Source organism: Rhinatrema bivittatum, chromosome 10 (genome assembly GCF_901001135.1).
Source record: "Rhinatrema bivittatum chromosome 10, aRhiBiv1.1, whole genome shotgun sequence".
NCBI lineage: Eukaryota > Metazoa > Chordata > Amphibia > Gymnophiona > Rhinatrematidae > Rhinatrema > Rhinatrema bivittatum.
Window position 1 is genome coordinate 101,621,687 of NC_042624.1, and position 18,705 is coordinate 101,640,391.

Consider the following 18,705-nt stretch of genomic DNA (forward strand, 5'->3'; position numbering starts at 1 on the left):
ATTTGCCAGAAAGGTATTACTCGATGTGCTGAAGAAGCCGGTGAATTAGAACCCAAGATGACGCCACGTGAAGATAATGCGCATGCCCTTCCTGAGGGACACCGGATGCGGCAGAATAAAACAGAAGCTTTGGAAAATGTGGCATGGAGTAAGAACATTAGGTTAATTAAATTTCCTAGGCAGAAATCTGTGCCCCCCTTTAACCTGTTAAGGAAATATTTCATGGAGATTTTAAAGATTCGGGAGAACTTAAGTTCCACCAATTTCTAAGGCTTACTATTGGCCTTCTGGTATGAAAATCTCTCATAAAGGTTCCTTGGCGCGAGAATCTATAGATGTTTTAAATTTGACGGAGTTTTTGGAAAGCTCATATCAGCAACAGAAGAAGTTCCTTCAGCAACTTTAGTGGCTACTTTTCTGGTAGATCCAGATAAGAGATTTTGTCTTGAAGCTATTTTCTCGTATTAGGTGAACTCCAGTTTTGTACTTTAAATATCTTTTCTGATGTGGCTAATGTAAGCAGATTAAAAAGAAAAAACAAATCTTCTATTGAGAGATGGGATATTGCATATTGGGAGGGATGTTTTGGCTGAACTTTCCTTGTAAAGATGGTGTTAAACTTCAGAGGTCTTTTTTTTTTTTAATCTTTCTCAATTTAGTTATTTTTATTTCATTTAGTCAGAACCAGCTGGATTCCCCTCTCTCCTCAGATCCCAGGGCAACTCCATCTGTGTGAGAACCAGGCTCATAAAACAGAAGGACATCCGAGGTCTTTGATTTACCGGGTTTATATTTCCCTCGATTTGAGTCGGTTCCCCTTTGTTGAGGACTAAACGGCAATGTACAGAGTGATGTTTCTTTGGAATATGTGGATAATTATTATTTTGTTTTCTCCTTACATTGATCTGTAAGATTTTTTCTTGGTTGTAATTTCAAATTCTATAAAGTATTAAGAAAGAAGAAAGAAGAAAAGAATAGATCCTGAAAATCTAGAGGGAAAATAACAAAAGGGAATCCAAACAAAGCAAACTTTCCGGTGAGATGTATGAAAACTCTGCTCTGATTAGCGAAGCACTGTACTGTAGATCTAACAGCGTATGACAGTCTTCATTTTTAAAACGTTTTAAACTTTTGTTGCTGTTCTAAATCTCTTTACATTTGTTTTTTTTCTTTTCTTTTCCTTATGGCTTTGGCCTTGTCCATGATGCCAGAGTAGCACTGTTGCATGTTTTCTTACAGCAGATGCTTGGCAAGGTGGACCATCAATTCAGTGAGGTATGACATCTGCCTAGTGCTTTGGCTTTACTAGCACAAGGTCGTTCATGCTTGGTTTTCCTCTACAGGGGGAAAATTAGTTTGATCCTCAAAGAATGATTCATTTGAGGATTAACCTTCTGGAGCAGCAGCTATTTCTGTCAGGGAGGTGGGAAGCACATATGCAGGCACGGCTTCTCCCATATCCCACTGAACCTGGCATTGTAAGACAAGGGGGGTCTTCCCAAAGCTTGAAGGTCGCCTTGCACTCATGACGCCTGCTATCACTCAGTCTCTCTAAGGCTAGTAGAACCAAACAGGAACAGGCCCGATTGAAGGAATTATTGGGCTCAATGCAACAGCAGATTTGAAGGCCTCCCTCACTCCACACACACACACGTACACTGTGTGGAAAATTACATTTATAATTACTTCCCCTTCCTAGCTTCAAAAAAAATTCTCCTTTCACTTTTTTGCCGAACAAATAGAAAATCTCCTGCATCAGCCTGCAATGCGCTTTAGCTCTTATCTTCAGAGAGTGGGGGAAATGCTGGTTTCCTTCTCTTCCTGCTGTGGGAGCAGAAAAACACAAGCAGCTTTTTTTTTAAGCCCCACAGAGTGGAAGTAGCGGAGAGTGTTTGAATTTATATCTCATCGGGGACAGACTGGCCTATCGGGGGATCGGGCTTCCCCAGGTGGGCCGGTCGCTTCCATCACTCCCATCCCATCCCATCACTCCCATCCCATTTATTAATAGATTTATTATGTACACATTATTTCATTTTGACTGTAAAGCTTGTTGCTGGTTTATCGTTTACTGTAAACCGAGGTGATGTTATTAACGTGCCGCGGTATATAAAAAAACTACGAAATAAATAAATAAATCACGTGGTGTGTTGTTTTTTTTTAAAAAGCTTCCCGCCAAAGAAAATGAGGTGGGCTGCTGTGGCCTGAACAGAGATCTACAAAGTCACGGCAGAGCCGATCAAGCCGCAACAGAAGTGAGGCCTGTGGGCCATGGCACAGCCCATCCTGCCATGGCCTAAAGAGGACCCGTGGGCCACGGCAGAGCCGTTCAAGCCACACCAGAAGTGAGGCCCGTGGGCTGTGGCAGAGCCCATCCTGCCACACCTGAAGAGAGATCTGCGGGGCTGCTGAAGAGGACCTGTGGGCCATGGCAGAGCACAACCTGACACGGCGGAAGTGAGCCCTGCAAGCCCTTGCGGCCCTCCCCTCCCCAACATTGCAGAAGCAGCGTGGTCTCCTTTCACCTCCCTTCAGGGAGTGAGAAGCAGCGCTGTGATTCAAAACAAGCAAAGAGAAGGACCAGAAAAAACGAGGGAGGCCTGAAAGGTGCATATGTGTGTGTGTGTGAGAGACAGCCTGCATGTATGTATGAGACATCCTGCATGTGTATGAGAGCAACAGAACCTGCATGTGTGTGTGTGTGTGTGTGTGAGAAAGTTGTGTATTAGAGCGAGAGAGCCTGCGTATGTGTGAGAGACTGCATATTTATAAGAGAGCGAGAAAGCCTGCCTGTGTCTGTGAGAGCGAGAGAGCCTGTGTGTGTGTGATAGTATGTGTGTGTGTGTGTGTTTGTGAGGGGGAGAGAGGTTAAAGATTGTGAGGCCCCCATCCCCCAACAATCTGTCAGTGACTGGAAATCAAAAGATCCCAGGAGATTTTTAATGCTATTATTTTTAATTTTGGGATATTTCATGTGACTGCTGTTTGAAATATTTGGTGTTTGGGAAATATTAGAAAAATTTATGAGTCATTTTAATTATTGGATCTTCATTGGCTGTTGCCTGCTTGATATATTTAAGATACACAAATCAATTATTGAGAAAATCTGAGAAACATTGGTAGAAAAGCCAGACCGCAGAATCACTTGGAAAATACAAATCACTTCTCTCTCAATACCGGGCTTCTATCAACAAAATAAAGAAAGAACACTACGCTAAACAGATTCATGGAGTGATTCTTAACTCTAAATTACACTTTGATGTCATTAAACACCTAATCAAGGACCCATCATCCTCAATCTCAAGCAATAACTGCTTCTCTAAGAATGCCTGCAACGACTATGCCAACCATTTGTCAGAAAAAAATAACCAGACTGAAAAATCAATTTTCTGCATACCCACTGACCAGAGAACAAGAAGAAAATCATGAACCAGCAAAATGGACCACTTTCGACAGAATATCTAAATTATAAATCACGAAAATAATTTCTAAGTTAAAACCCGCTAATCACCCTCTCGACCCAATCCCAGCTAGCTCCTTAAAACTAATTCATAGCACTATCACTCCATAAATTATATCCTTAATCAATCAATCTCTCGTGGAAGGTCTAGTCTCAGACAGGGCGAAACAAGCAGTGATAAAACCTATTCTAAAAAATAAAACCAGCTGTATTGACAACTGGGAAAATTATCGACCGATATCTAACCTGCCCTTTCTATCCAAAATTCTTGAAAAAGCCATATTAACCCAACTAGAAGCCTATCTAGATGACCACCACATTTTACATCCAAACCAATTTGGATTCAGAAAAAAATCGCTCTACCAAGATTGTACTTGTATCCTTAATGGACCCAATATTATGGGGTTTTAACAATGACGAATCTTACATCTTGGTGCTAACTGACCTCTCAGTTGCCTTCAAAATGGTCGACCATACTCTTCTATGCCATCAGCTGACAAAAATCAGAACTGATGGTGATGTAATGAAATGGTTCACCTTCTTATCAAAAAGGATATTCCAAGTCAAACTGGGCAACCATATTTCTGAAACCTTCCCAATCGACACTGGTGTCCCCCAGGGTTCAGCACTATCCGCAACTCTATTCAACATTTACATGCTTCCACTATGTAAATTACTCTCTGATCTAGGAATCGCCTTCTACCTATATGCTGATGTCATTGAGTTCTAGATACCGTACATAATTTCCGTTGAAAATACAACAGGGACGCTGGCATCACACATGAAGGCTATTCAACATGAACTATCCAATTTTAAACTATCTCTAAACACTAAAAAAAATTGAAATCATTTTGTTAAGAAGAAATCCTTCAATAACACCACCACAGACACTTGACCTGAGTAACTTCAATATTACACCCTCAGACCAAGTGCGGGACTTAGGAGTACAGATTGACGAGAACATAACTATGGAAAAACACGTAAACAAATTAATCAAATCAGGCTATGCTAAACTGCGATTACTGCATAGACTGAAACCACTGCTGACTCATGTAGACTTCCATACGGTACTACAAACCCTCATTTTTTCAAACTTAGACTACTGCAACTCTCTCTTCTACTCGGAGCACCTAAAGGTCTTATTAAAAAACTACAACTAGTACAAAATGCTGCAGCAAGACTCCTAACAGGATCCAGGAAATTCGATCACATCTCACAATCACTGATAGCTCTGCACTGGCTACCGATACAATCCTGAATCCATTACAAAATTTTAACATTAATCCATTCCTCTCTCCATTCCGACAACACTGGCCTGGTAGGGCTGGCACTACAACCATACAAGCCACAGAGATCACTAAGATCTCATAATAAAGGATTACTAGCTGGGCCATCATTACAGAATATTCATTTGACAACAATAAGAGACCATATGTTCTCCATAGCAGGCCCTACACTTTGTAACTCCCTACCACTGAAACAAAGAAACTCAGACATGACCTCAAAACGTGGTTATTTCAAAACGCCTATAATCTAACTTAACCTTCTGAAATCATTTCTTGCTCCTACATGGACAAACTCAATATGAACCTAACTAAAGAACTCATCACCACTTTCTTTCTAACCAAACCCAAATAAATATTTCGGAAACATCTTCTCTCAACCCCCTTCTTTATATCCCTCCAGCACCTTTTGTTATTAGCTCCTTTTCTTATAAGTGCTTCCTCATCCCTTTATAGCTCTCCTTCCCCTGGCCGCTTTAGTCAATGTATGTGTCTTTTGCCTAAAATGTATGAGCACATCAAGTGAATGTAATTGGTACCTATAATATTTATGTCATGATGTAAACCATTGTGATCTTCACGTGCGATGTCAATGGTAAGTGCAAGCACCGGATAATTTTTGAGCACAAAACAATGCACATAATTTTGTATACTCAAACTGATGCCTGTTTTCCCAATTACCACCCTCCCCATGCCCCCAGGAATGCCTCTGCAACATGCATGGCATACAGGGTAGACAATAATCAAAGAGCCCATTTCTTAAGGTAAAACACTTTCAGGATTTTTGCTTTTTCAAATTTAAGAATCATTTCTTTAAATGTTTGCTTTGGATGCCTTACTCCTCCTACAGTTTACATTAAACGGTCACATGTCTGATGCATTGCCCTATGTGCAGTTTCCTCCTGCTCCTTTGGGTCCCCATCCAGTTCAATCGGGGCTGGGATTTGGTTCCACAGCCCTCATTTACAACTACCCAGGGATTATTCCCCTACTTTATATCTCCCCTGTGCACAATGTACCTAGTAGTCTGGTCCTAGACCAAGGAATATGCACCAGGGCTCCTTCTAGGACACTGCAGTCATGGGCAATTAATCTGGCCACCAGGTGTCACCCTTCAGCAAGGACCATAACTCCCTCCTCTGGGGGGGAGGGGGGCGGCTGTGAACACTTCCTCTGCAGCACCTCCAGCCCCATCCAACCCGGGGAGCAGAAAGTCTGACTCAAGGATTGAACCGGGGACCTTTCGCGTGGCAACGCACCTGAGCCACAGGGCCAGCCCAGTACGACATGTTTACACTCTGCGGTTCAGTTCACATTCAGGTCTGGTACTTACCCTAACAAAAGGTTTGGCAACCTACAGCATCACTTTAGTTAACATACGCATTTCTAGAGTTTATTAGACGTCGATGACGAGCAATGACAAAACAAATCCCTTTCACCTTGAAGGTTCACCTGCTTCTCCCCAACTCATCCTCACCTTCTTCTGACTGCTCCTACAGTAATCAACCAACCACAATGTCTCCTGCAGTTTTACGGGTCAGCGAAGTTAATTTTGACTAACTTTATTTCACACACGTTAAATAAATCATCTCTGTTCCCACAAATCACTGCCCTTTGTTATCAAAGAGAAGGCAGGGTCTGTGTAGAGGGCAGGGGCTGACTCACAAACCCATTAAAGAAAGGCATACGGTTGCTTTATGTTGTTATGAACTGATTGTAATGCGCTTAGGATTTTAGACAAAGCGGGTAATAAATATTTTAATTACATAAATAAATGACAGTCAACCCCAGTGACATCCTCAGGGACTCCCGCCCACTGCCCCCACCCCTCTGGAAAAAAACCTAAGGGACAATCACCTCTAAATGCCATGGGGGTCTGACACATCTGCAGGTCACAACAGCCTAACCGGCAGCTCATAAATAAACCGACGGCTAGACTGGGACGGAGTTTTAAAAAAAAACACGCAACACCCCCCCCCCCCCCCAAGTTGATCTATTTTCACGAGCTGTGGGAAGCCTTTTCTCCCTATTTCTTTTAAAGGACAAAGGGGGCCATTTGGAGATGTGAAAGAAACGCTAACGGTTTTAGGTGAAACGAGCCTGGTGATATCAGATTATAAGCACTGGATGTGCATCTATTCATCAAGCAAAACACGCGGACAATTAGTCTTTTGTTTGTCACCGTCTGGTGCCAGTTACTGCTCAGCAGTGATCCAGGGCTGGAGGAACAGGGGACATAGGAGGTCAGGCGGAGGGACGCACACACTAACCGTGCTGTTTGGGGAAGCAAAGATTCCAGCTCTAGTCCTGACCCCTAACCACTACTATTAACCCCTTCCTGGTTTCCAGGTATCAAAACGAAATCAGATTCATCCAAAACACTATCACATGTGCTAATGAATTGTGACAGGCACACCCAGGGGCTTAAATCTTTTTAAAACAAAAAAATTACAGCAGAAATGACTGATCAGCATAACGACAAAAAAAATACTGATCCCACAAACAATCACAGGTCCTCTGACGACATCAGTTGTGATCTTCTCTCATGAAGTTCAGCAGATATTACACATGCACAGAATATGCTTCTGACTACCCCTAGACCATGCACTCGGAAGGAATTTGGTGCAGAACAAGAAATGTGCTTTAGGAGACATCTGGTTGAAGCAGGTGCACCACTGCTGGAGGAATAAAATAGATTTTCTCTCTCTGGCTCTAGCCATGCTTTACTTACACATTACTGATCCCTTTATTTGCAAGTATCGCTCAGATGGCACAATTTCAAAAGTGCCAATGAAATGGGGTAAAGCTGCCTGTGCCGAGGAGGAACATGCTAGGGGTTAAGGCAGCGGGGCTGAGACGCATACTTATCCATCATGCGTGAACTCGGACAAATAGCTTTCCCCATTCACTCATGGATGGACACTGAGGGGTTCCGATGCACTTCCTGAGCCCCTGAAGACAATCGACCTTTGACCTCCTCCCTAATGCACATCTAGAGGTGCCAGTTGGCTTCATTGTTTTTCCCAGGCAAGCTAATCTAGTCCTGGTTTTACCTATGGACTGGTGGTTCTCATTTTTCTACGCAGAACTACAATTCCATGCGCGCAGTGTGGTAAGAACCAGGACTGGATCGCAGTGGAAAAATTGGAGTCAGCAGGCGACCCTCGGCACTGGGCACATGTTGACTTCTAATGTACCATCTTTCTTAGATAATCTGGGGTCAAATGTTTGATTTTTTTTCCATTTTGTATCTCTGGGAGAAATGCTTAGGACATCTGGTACTTAGTGTCTTACTCCATAATGTATAGCAAATGAGAAAAAAATTTGATAAAATGAACATTTAGTAAATCTCTCTCTTTCTCTCTCTCTATATAAGTATAAATATACAGATTAGGGGTCTCAAAGCTGTTCCTTACTAGCTGGCCTCAGAGTCTAGACCTGATGTTGAGGTCAAAGTGGAAGAGGAGTGGTAGAGGAGGTTTCACACTCCCCAGAGTGAGGGGTCATGAGTAAAACCCCCTGCACACTTGTGGTTCAGGATTCTTCAGGTATCTCCCTTCAAGGAGAGAGGACCTTCTTCAGGATGTCTTCTCTGGCTACGAGAGGTCCTGGAGGGTGGATTCAGTAAGGGGAAAGAGCTTCTTGTCCTGAGAAGGTAGCTGGGACCCAAAGTTGGGGTGCCCAGGCCTTCAAGATTAGGCAGGTATTGTTCTTGGGGTCCAAGAGTGATTCCTGAGATTTGCTGAGGAACAGGGATGTCCAAGTCAAAGATTTTCATTTTGGTATATGTTTTCATTTTGTGCCTGTTGTTGTTTATTGGTATTTTAAATTATTATTTGTTTCAGTTAGACTGCTGAACTGAAAAAACAAACAAACCCTTAAAAACGAAAAAAAAAGTACGGTAAATCAAAACTGGCCTCTTGGAGACCCCTCCAACCCCTCTCTGACTCCAACTGGTCAAGCTCAGCTGGGGCTTCCCCAGACCCCTCCAACCCTCCCTCTCGCAATACTACTTGGGGCCTGGGTCTGCCCAGCTGGGCCTAGCTAGACTCCTCCAACCCCATCCCTCCTCTTCCTAAGGTCTTAGGGGCTGGGGACCTCCCTTACCTCCCCACTTATCCCTTCCATGGGAGTACAGTGGTTGTAAAGGGCTGGAGCAATGCTCACTCACTCACTCACTCACTCCTCTCCTGTCTCTCGGTCTCTTAACAAACGATGGTGCTGGCTACCCTGAGCGGCGCAGAAGTGACATCGCTTTGGCACCTTTCTCAGGTGCAGCCGGCATTGTGTTGTGCAGCCACATGTTCGTATGCAATAGGGCAAGAGTGATGCCTATGCCTGCCCTTTACAACCAATGGAGCCTCATGTAAGGGGGAGGTCCCCAGCCCTCGACTTTTGGGAGGGAGAGGGGGGGGGGGTCAGAGGAGCTGGCTGGGCAGGAGGGAAGAGGCTCAGAGGGAGAGGAAGGGTCAGAGGGAGAGGAAGGCTCTGGCTAGGCCCAGCCTGGGCTCCAAGTCTTTTGTTGGGGTGAGAGGGCAAACAGAAGGCCTTTTATATATACTAAAACATTTTCGGGAATTTTCATGAACAGGCATTTTTGGTTTCTTCCGTCTGGAAAGAATAAAAAATGGCCTCATTCGTACTATTTTTAGCCTTTGTTTGAAATGAATGAGATCCCTACTGAGGATTCATGAAAGAAGTCTCTAAGGAGAGGGGCGTTAAGCTCTAACTTCTTGCTCTGAGAGGGATTTCTTTAGGTGTTGGAGAAAGAGGAGTGACCTGTGTGGGAGTCACAGTGATGACTGCCTAACAGAGGAAAGGTCCCTAGCGTGGCTGTCTGAAAAAAGAAAAAAATTAGCCAGAGGCTCATCTGCTTTAGTCATTTGGATTAAAGAGAGCTGCATCCAAAATACAAGTATCAGGGGAAGTGCCCAAGGAAGGTCTTCCATGCCAGAGATGTGCACAACTAAGACGGCCTTTATACAAGAAACTTTATTTTTCTGTACCGATTGTGCACAAAACCCTACTACTACACTCACTGTGATTTTCAAAAAGATTTTACAGGCGTAAATGGGGCTTTAAAAAATTGCTACTTTTACACACGAAACTCCTTTGAAAATGTATTCCATAGTGATTTTTGTTTCCTTCAATCAAGTTACCAGTGAAAGGATTTCATTTTTGAACAACAGTTACAGTGCAGAGTCTGTTCCGTTACTGGACTGCTTGCAAAGTAGCTCCAGGAAGAAAAAAACCTTTAAGGGTCTTAAAAGACTGACACTTCCCGCCCTGTGCAGAAAGGAGAATGTGTGCAGCTGTGACCTACGACCTCCCACGTGAGCCTTTGCCACTGAAGAGAAGTTGGGGCAGGGGCTACATATACTGTATATATATTTTTTGTCAAAGAGATCTGCTAGTGTTTATCACAGGAACAAAACTATCTTATGAATGTTTGTCTTTTAATTGAATTTTAAAAGTTGCAATATCAACACATCCTTTTCATAATTCAGTTGTTAAAAACAAAATAATTTAGGTCCCTTTTCTTCAGATACTAAGAGATATTAGCATTCAGAGGACAATTTTGTCAGTGATTTTCATGGGTAAAATGTATTTTGCCTAATTAATTGGCTGTCTTAAAACTGTCCTGCCTCAATGTGGCTAAAAAGTACACACCAAGATTTGAAAATGCCATCTAAGAACCTGCTTTCCCCCACCCCTGACCTAAACTCGCCCCTGAGAACACCTCCCTTTCAGTGCGGCTACGGGTATTTGTGTTGTGGAGCAAAGCACAGACGTTTACTCATGTTGAAAGGTGGCATTTTTGGGGGAGTGTTTAGGTTGAGGGGGGGGGGGGGGGGAAGAGGACGTTCTTAGACAGTATTTTCAAATCTACATGCGTACTTTTCCAGCAAAAATCTACCCTCACCGAAAATAGGGGCTTTGAACCCACAGCAAGATTCAAAGTGAACGTATGAGCACATTTCCCCTTTGAAAATTGGTGCACAGCTCACGAGCCCAAAGTATGCATAAAGGATAACTTTTAAACAACTCTGCGTGGCCGCATATACCAACGCATCAGAAATGCGCATGTTATAAAATATTAATCCAAAAACAAATAAGGAGGACTACTGCACGTATATATCTTGAAAATCCAAGGGGAAGTGCAGACAAACTTTATGAAGAATCCACCCAGAGTCCAAAAATGATGATGTTAAATTTTTAAATCAGTACGGCAACGCCACGATTCAAAATTTACAACTTAAGTTGTGCACTGAACTGCGGTTAAGCCATTTAAATTCTTTGCTGTCCCTCCCGATGCAGCCGCACGGCGAAACACGGGACCGTGTCAGGGGTCTATTTAAGCATTGGATGTCATGTAAATTTTGAATCGTGGCGTTGCCGTACTGATTTAAAAATTTTACAACATCGTTTTTGGACTCTGTGTGGATTCTTCATAAAGTTTGTCTGCACTTCCCCTGTTATAAAATATACACATAACATATGCGCGTCTGATGGTTACGCACAAAACATGGGAAGGCATGAAGCGCGAGTATTTGAATGTACTGAACACATTTACTTTTCCTACCAATTTTAAAAATATACATGCGCAAGGTAGGACTTACTCGTGTACAACCTGATTTACGCACAGAAGTTGGTATATTCCAAAACATGCACACGTAATTGAAATTACCAGTTCTTCAATTGCTCTGCTGGTTCGCCCAGTCCATCTCCAGGTTATTGAGACTCTCCTGGTTCTTCTACTTGAACTCCCCCCCCCACCCAAATCTCCTGCCCAGGTAATAATACACAGTAAACAAGACTGATATCAAATTACGCAAGATAATCAGCAGGTGTAGAATTATGTAAATGTATGTGCGCAAGTGCCTTCTAAAATAGCAACTTACATGCAGAACCGTTAGTCTGCCCCGGAACACCCCTGGTCCGCCCCTTTTTTTTCATGCGTATATGTGCGTGCAAAATGTAACAATGCGTACTTTTTGATGTTCATAAAATAGCACATATTGCTAACTTTTATGCACATAACCCTTTGAAATTTCACCCCGTGTTCTTTCTCGCAATGTGGATGGTTTGAAAATGCCCCCTGTCAAAAGTGCATGAAAACACCTTCTTGATCATTTCCAGTAACAAGGTGGGCATTCACAAACAATACCTCTGTTTAATTTCTTATATTTAATGACAGATGTCACTGACAGCGTCATTTCTCGTGTCACTGAATATGCAGGGCATAGGAATTTATGTCTGTACAGCGCTGACTCCAAGCAGTGGCTTCATTAAGTTGCAGAGTGCAACATAGCCGAGCGTGTTTCTAGCGAAAAGGTTTTATCAAACTTTATTCAAGTGCGGTGGGAATTTCGAGCAAAATATGAGGGCAAAGTATCTCCAATCAGATCAGCAACAAGCAGACTAGTGAAACTATCTGAAGAGACCGGTGCTGTCACTGAGAAGAAGCAGGGTGGAGTCGGCAAGCAGAAGGTAGCGAGAGCGTCAAAGAACACTGCACGCGTGCGCGCGCACTACATTTGTGAGACGACAGTTTCAGTGACTTGGTGAAAAACAAACATTGCCTTATAAAGTGATTCAGGTGACAAAATTGCTTCCTTACAAAATTCAAATGAAACAATCCCTCAGCGACGTTGACAAAAACAAGCAATTTGAGTTTGATTTCTGGCAGATAATCCTAGAGGTATTTGCGAAATTTTGTTTACCAGCAAAGTGCATTTTCACGTCAACGCATACCTGATCATGCAGAAAGGGTGTAGATTGACCTCAGGAAACCCCCCAGAAATTTATGGAATCACCTTTGTATCCCCAGAAATGCTTGATGCTGTTTCTATTTCCTCAGCTGCAATTGCACATCAGCCTTTCATAGCAAAACAGTGAATGCTGATCGTTATCTAAAGGTCCTTCAAGATCAATTTATTTCTTTTCATCAAGGCAAGGAAACGGACTTTGAGGAAACATTTTTCCAGCAAGATGATGTGCGACTGAATACACTCAGCTTAGTTTTGGATTTCCTCAATCAGCCTTTTCACGAAAGTATCATCTGAAATCTATATTCTGGTCATGCTGGAACTGGGCAGTCTTGGCCATCAGATTTTCCTGATTTCCATCTAATTGCTTTTTATGGGGAGTCCTTAAATATAGCATGAATTAGGGATATGTATTGGTTTGAAACAAAAGCGTAAAATTGTACAAATCACAACGTTTTCATTTTGCTTCAAGTTAACTGAAAAATTTCAAACAAATGAAAAATGTTTTCATTTCTGGCAAATATGCACACTAATTAAAATAGAAACAGCATCAAGCATTTTAAAACCCCCCCGAAAACAAAGAATTAAAAAAACGCAGAAAATGAAAACCAAATAAAAAAAAACAAAACAAAAACGCATTAACAAAATGAATATGAAAAAAAATGTGTTTGCACATCCCTATCAAGAATAACTCACATAAAGTTCCGAACCTGAAGGAAGAAATTATAGCAACTGTGAATAGTGCCAGTGAAGAACACTGTCTTTAATTACGACAAGCTCTGGTTGCAGTCTGCAGATGGTTTTGGATGCTAAAGGATCACACAAGGAAGACATTTGCACATGAGACCCGAAGATAAATCTACGTGCATTATTTTCTCACCCCGCTCGTTCCCAGCAACGACACCCCTACATGCAGCTAAATGCACGTGCATTGTGGAGGGTGATGTTCAGGCATCTAATTTATATGCAGAAATTGTTATTTACCTGCAGTCATGGCTTTAAAAATTGTCCTTTATGTGTTTTTGTGACACCAAAAAACAGTGCTGTACGTAACATACTCCAAGAAACAAGAGCCATTAACAAAACTTGTATTCCAGAGGCGCTGCTGGATTGAGCTACCGATACCTTACCAGATCCCCAGGCAGGCATCACACCAGTACACATAATAAAGCACAAATGCAGCATGAAATCTATGAAATCTAAGAAGACATTGTTTTAAATAAGTAGTGATAAAAAGGCACACCTTTTATTCCAGAGAATGCATAAAAAATATAAGAAAATGCAATGTATTAGCATTTTAAAGAAAGGAGAATAAAGATCAACAGCAAGAGAAGAAGTAATACAAAGCAAGAAACAGGAAAGATGAAATTTTGAAGTAGTACCAGTGCTTTAACTGTAGAAGTTAATTATAGTGTGATTTTTACATGCACATATGAACTGCATTTTACATTTTTTATAGCAAGTAACATGCAAGACAGATTTAAACTTACGATGATCCTGGGCTTGCAGTCGGCGGGGGACCTGGAGTCGAATATAAGAGGTGAAAAGAGATGATTTAATAAAGGAAGAGAGAAAATGCTATTTTATACCCAAGCTCTCTCTCATAATACAGCTGTTTTTGTTACACATTCCACCGCAGTGATTTTTTTATTAAAAGACAGCTGTGGGGGACCAGTCTGTATTGATCAGAGCTGGTCCTAACAGAGGCCAGAATAAATAAAGCAATTACAAACAAGTCATCTAGAACACAGGATTGGTGGGAATGCTGCTGAATACAGGATTAAGGGGTCCTCCTAAATTAAAAAGGCTTTTTTTATTTCCTGAGCCTGTGGATGTAGCGAAACTTCTGAAAACAGAAAAGTATCCATTTTCTAGGGTGATAGGGTCAGGGCATGCCACATTTTCTACTGCTTTCTGAACATTTCTATGAGAAGCATCTTTTCACTATAGGCTCTCAAAAGCTGGTTATGCTGAAATCCACAGCTGCAGTTCTGTAATGTTATTATATAACAATGTACATTCCATGGAGGCAAAATAAAATTAGCATCTTTATGGTGTTTTATCTTTTTTTTTTTTTTTTTTTTTTTAATTTTTTGCATGCCTGATTTTATAGATGTTTATAGGCCACAGACCCTGTAGATTCAAACAGGGTTCAAGGGAGAATCAGGGAACAGAGAACTGACCTCTAGAAAAAGATGCAGAGCATGTATGTAGCTACAGAATGACACTATATGCACATCTATACATTTCAGCATTGCCAACCTTATTTACAATCCTAAACATGCTAAAATGTTTCTTGAAGTTGAATCTTTAAGAAGTCTTCCCTACAAAGTACGATTTGTAGCCCCATACACCAGACATTCCTAATTATACTAAATAACAACACGAGTATTACTGTGTAATTATCAACGTCTATGAGAATGCCTTGACACAGGCGTGGACAGTCGCATTCGCCTTGCTCACGGTTACCGTCAGTGATGAGGACTTACCAAATTTGACAAACAAGACGCCTGTGGTCGATACAGTCTTCTTGCCATTAGTGGCAACACACTGAAAGTAGCCAGTATCAGTAGTGTCAAGATTGCGGATCCTTAATCGAGATCCGTAGCTGGTGGCACGAAACGATATCCTCCTGGGCTCCTGAACGACAGGGGCGTCATTTTTCAACCAGCGTATTGTTGGTGAAGGGTTCCCAGAGACCTTGCAGTGCAGCTCTGCCGTCTGGCCAAGGGATGTAGTGATATTGTTCATGGGCTCATCGAGCAGCAAGTAATAATCTATAAAAACACACACAGAAACATGCATTTTAGGTCAGGTGGGCTAGGGGTTTGTCTCATTTGGCATCTATAGGAAATATGCTTAGTGTTTCCTGTGTGGCATAATTCTATGAGCTATACAATGTTTTTTTTTTGACTGAACAGAAGTGCTCTGCAAATAAGGAAAGAGGATTAAAGAAAGGAGACAGTTCATGCTTCAGGTTAACGTGATGGACCATGAAGCAGCAAGAGCTGGATTGTCCCATGAGAACAATGCTATAAATGGGGAGGTTGGTTCCAGCACCAAGGCCCAATAACCTATTTTCACCAAAACAACGCGCATTTTAGTAATACACAGTATTGTAAAAAGCGCAGATACATTTTAAAGCATTCAAGAGGTAATTTACATAGTAATTATATGCGTAAAATTAGCACATTTGCACGAAAGTAGTATGTACGTGCACACATCATATTTGATTAATGAGAGTAGACATATGCATGCAGTATTGCGCGTAAATATTAACAGGAAAAAAAAAGGGCAGTTTAGGGGAGTGCCAGATTCAGAAGTACATGCACAAGTTACTTGTAATGCCCGCAGGAATGGTGGACCCTTGGTTGGCGCAAACTAGTGAGCAAGCCCACTAGGCCCACACCGGCAGCTGGTGGAAGAGCTCTATAGTGAGACTAGCTGGAGCTTTGCCTATACTAATTGCCTTCCCCACAGGTTGAGCCCTTGGGGTTTGGAAGCCAGCAGGTCTTAGTTCCCTAGGGCAGTCAAGAGATGAAAGTCCAAACCCAGGCGAGAGTCAGGGCAGGCGGCAGACAGCAGAGTCGAGTAATGATCCAGAGGTTGGGGCCAGCAGCAGAAAGCAAAGACGAAGAACAGGCAGCAGACGGAGTGAAGTTGGGTCCAAAGTAGCGGGTCAGGTCCAGGCAGTGATCATGGAAGGTCAGGGTCCAAGCCAAGGTCAGAAATCAAGAAGTCAAGCTGAAGGGAACAGAGCAAAACAAGGAACAAGACAAGGCAAAGAAACGGACAAGGCAAGGCAAGGCAAGGAGACAACACAGAAACAACACACACTTGAACACAAGGCACATCAGGAGACTTGTTGCTGATGAAGGAAGCTTAAGTGAACAGCTCTTAAGTAGTAGGATCCGCACTTGAATTCCCGCCGCGGGCCCTTTAAGTCCTGGGACATCGGGTGCACATGTGCCTAGGGAAGCTGGAGGGGGCTCGGCATGATGGAGTTTCCTGCTACTCATGGCGGTGGTCAACAAGAAGTGACATCCCTACTGTGGTATGAAGCCGGTGGCTTTGGAGTGAGGCGGCTCACGGGCCCATCCTGAGAGCTGCGGATTGTAATAGTACCCCTACTCCAATGTCCCCTCCCCAATCTTCTGGGCTTGGGCTTCAAGAGAAACCTGCGGTGGAATTCTGCCACTAGCTGGGGAGCCTGCAGATTGGGGGCAAGTTCCCATGAATTTTCTTCTGGCCCATATCCCTTCCAAGCTATGAAGTACTGGAGCTGACCACAAGCTCTCCGAGAATCCAACATATCCAGTACTTCATACTGAGTGTCTCCCCCAGCAACTAACTCAGAGGCCTGAAACGGGGCCTATCTGGCCAGGAGAGCAGCACGAGCTAGAGAATGAGATGTGAATTGCGTCATGTATCGTAAAGAAGGAGGAAAACGTAGTCTTCACCCCAGCCCAAAAAAGCATGGGGTGAATTTTAGAGAAGGTATCTTCAGCCGGTCATTCCTGATACACAGCCAAACCAAACTTCCTGGATATAAAAGAGGCGCCGGACGATGAGTCTTGTCCACTTGCTCCTTAGAGTGCTAAGCTGCTTGATTCAGAAGCTGATGGGTCTTCTGCCATAGTTCTTGAAGTTCTTTGCCACTTAAGGCAGCAACTGGACAGCTGTCAGAGGAGTGGCGACTGGCCTAGGTATCCTGGGGTGGTGTCTGAAGACAATGAAGAAGGGTGAAGAACCTGTAGAACTGCTTATATGCTTATTGTGAGCAAATTTGGCCCATGGAAGGGAACAGGGCAAAACAAGGAACAAGTCAAAGCAAAGAAACGGACAAGGCAGGACAAGGATAGGACACGATCAAAGCTAGAAGACAATGCAGGATGCATCATGCATTTGGACATGAGGCACTCCAGGAGACCTGTTGCTGAGGCAAGGAAGCTTGAGTGAAGAGCCCTTAAGTAGTGGGAGCCTGTGATGTTGTCAAGAGGCACCGTGCCAAGTTCCTGCCATCGGCATGCACTTAGGGAAGCAGGAGGAGGCTAGGCATGGTGGCGTTTCCTGCCACTCGTGGCGGCGGTCAGTGAGAGGTGGCATTCAGGTCTTGGAGTGGAGCCGGCAGCTTTGGGGTAAGTGAGGCAGCTTGTGGGCCTGGCCCGCAAGCCACGGATGTTAACATTACTGTTCTATAAATGGTATACACAGGTACATTACTGAACTTGTCTGTACACTTTTACACCTGCCAATTGAAATCAAGACTTGCCTTTTGTCTGTAACTTTTGAGCTGGAGGTCTGAGTGAACTGATTGGGGGGGGGGGGGGGGGGTTCAGAGTGAAGTGCTGGAGGATCTAGGTAAACTGGCGAAGGTCTGGGTGAATTGGTGGAAGTATTAGCAAACTGCTGATTCTAAGTAGGCACACAACCAAATATCTTCAGAAGTGGATTATACTTGACTCTGCATTATTACTCTTGAATTGTTACAGTTATTACATGCATGAAATATACATGCCTATTTTTATAAAATGGGCAGAGAAAGTTCGTGTGCTCCTGCATTACAAATATACATGCATACTGAAACATACAGGGTATTTTATAAACTGTGCAGCTCCTGCCACACATCTCCACGGGCCCACTTAGGTACGCAAAAGGTGTACCACGGACAGTTTTGAAAGTTGGGTTCTAAATATTTTTATGCCCTACTGAACTTTGCACGGACACTGCTCCGAGGAGAGGATGCCCTCAGCGCTCTTGCTACATGCCTTCTCCCAGGGCCTCACAACCATCAGCGTGCTAACACGACCCGCTGGGAGACACTGAGGCACCTTAAAGTCAAAGCAAACATTGCAAGCTGGATAACAGGTGTCAATGGAGAAATGTAACTTTGAATTGTCAGAACTTGAAATGCCTTAAATCGAGGCCTGCCTGTAGCGTTACTGGCACTGACTGTGTAGGTACAGTCAGAGAAGCAGTACTGTGTTACCCTGCAGTGTTCTGGTTAGAAGCGATTCTTGCTGAACTTGTACAACAGTGGTACAGAACTGCTGTGTTTTGTACATCATAAAGACAAGAAAACGACTACAACAATCACTGTCTCTGATCATTCTGGGTAAATACAGGTTATCCCACATTTACTTCCTTTGATGATGAGGATGACTAATAGTTCTGCTGCCACTGTTACTGTTGC

The 18,705-nt window shown here is 43.0% G+C and overlaps 1 protein-coding gene across 1 annotated transcript in view; it reads right to left on the reverse strand.

Moving 5' to 3' along the window:
* Positions 1 to 18,705, reverse strand: part of ROR1 (receptor tyrosine kinase like orphan receptor 1) — a 308,600-nt gene that overhangs the window by 56,174 nt on the left and 233,721 nt on the right. Inside the window, 2 exon segments of the mRNA XM_029618234.1 lie at positions 14,003 to 14,033; positions 15,002 to 15,289. Of these exon segments, the coding sequence (XP_029474094.1) occupies positions 14,003 to 14,033; positions 15,002 to 15,289 (319 nt within the window).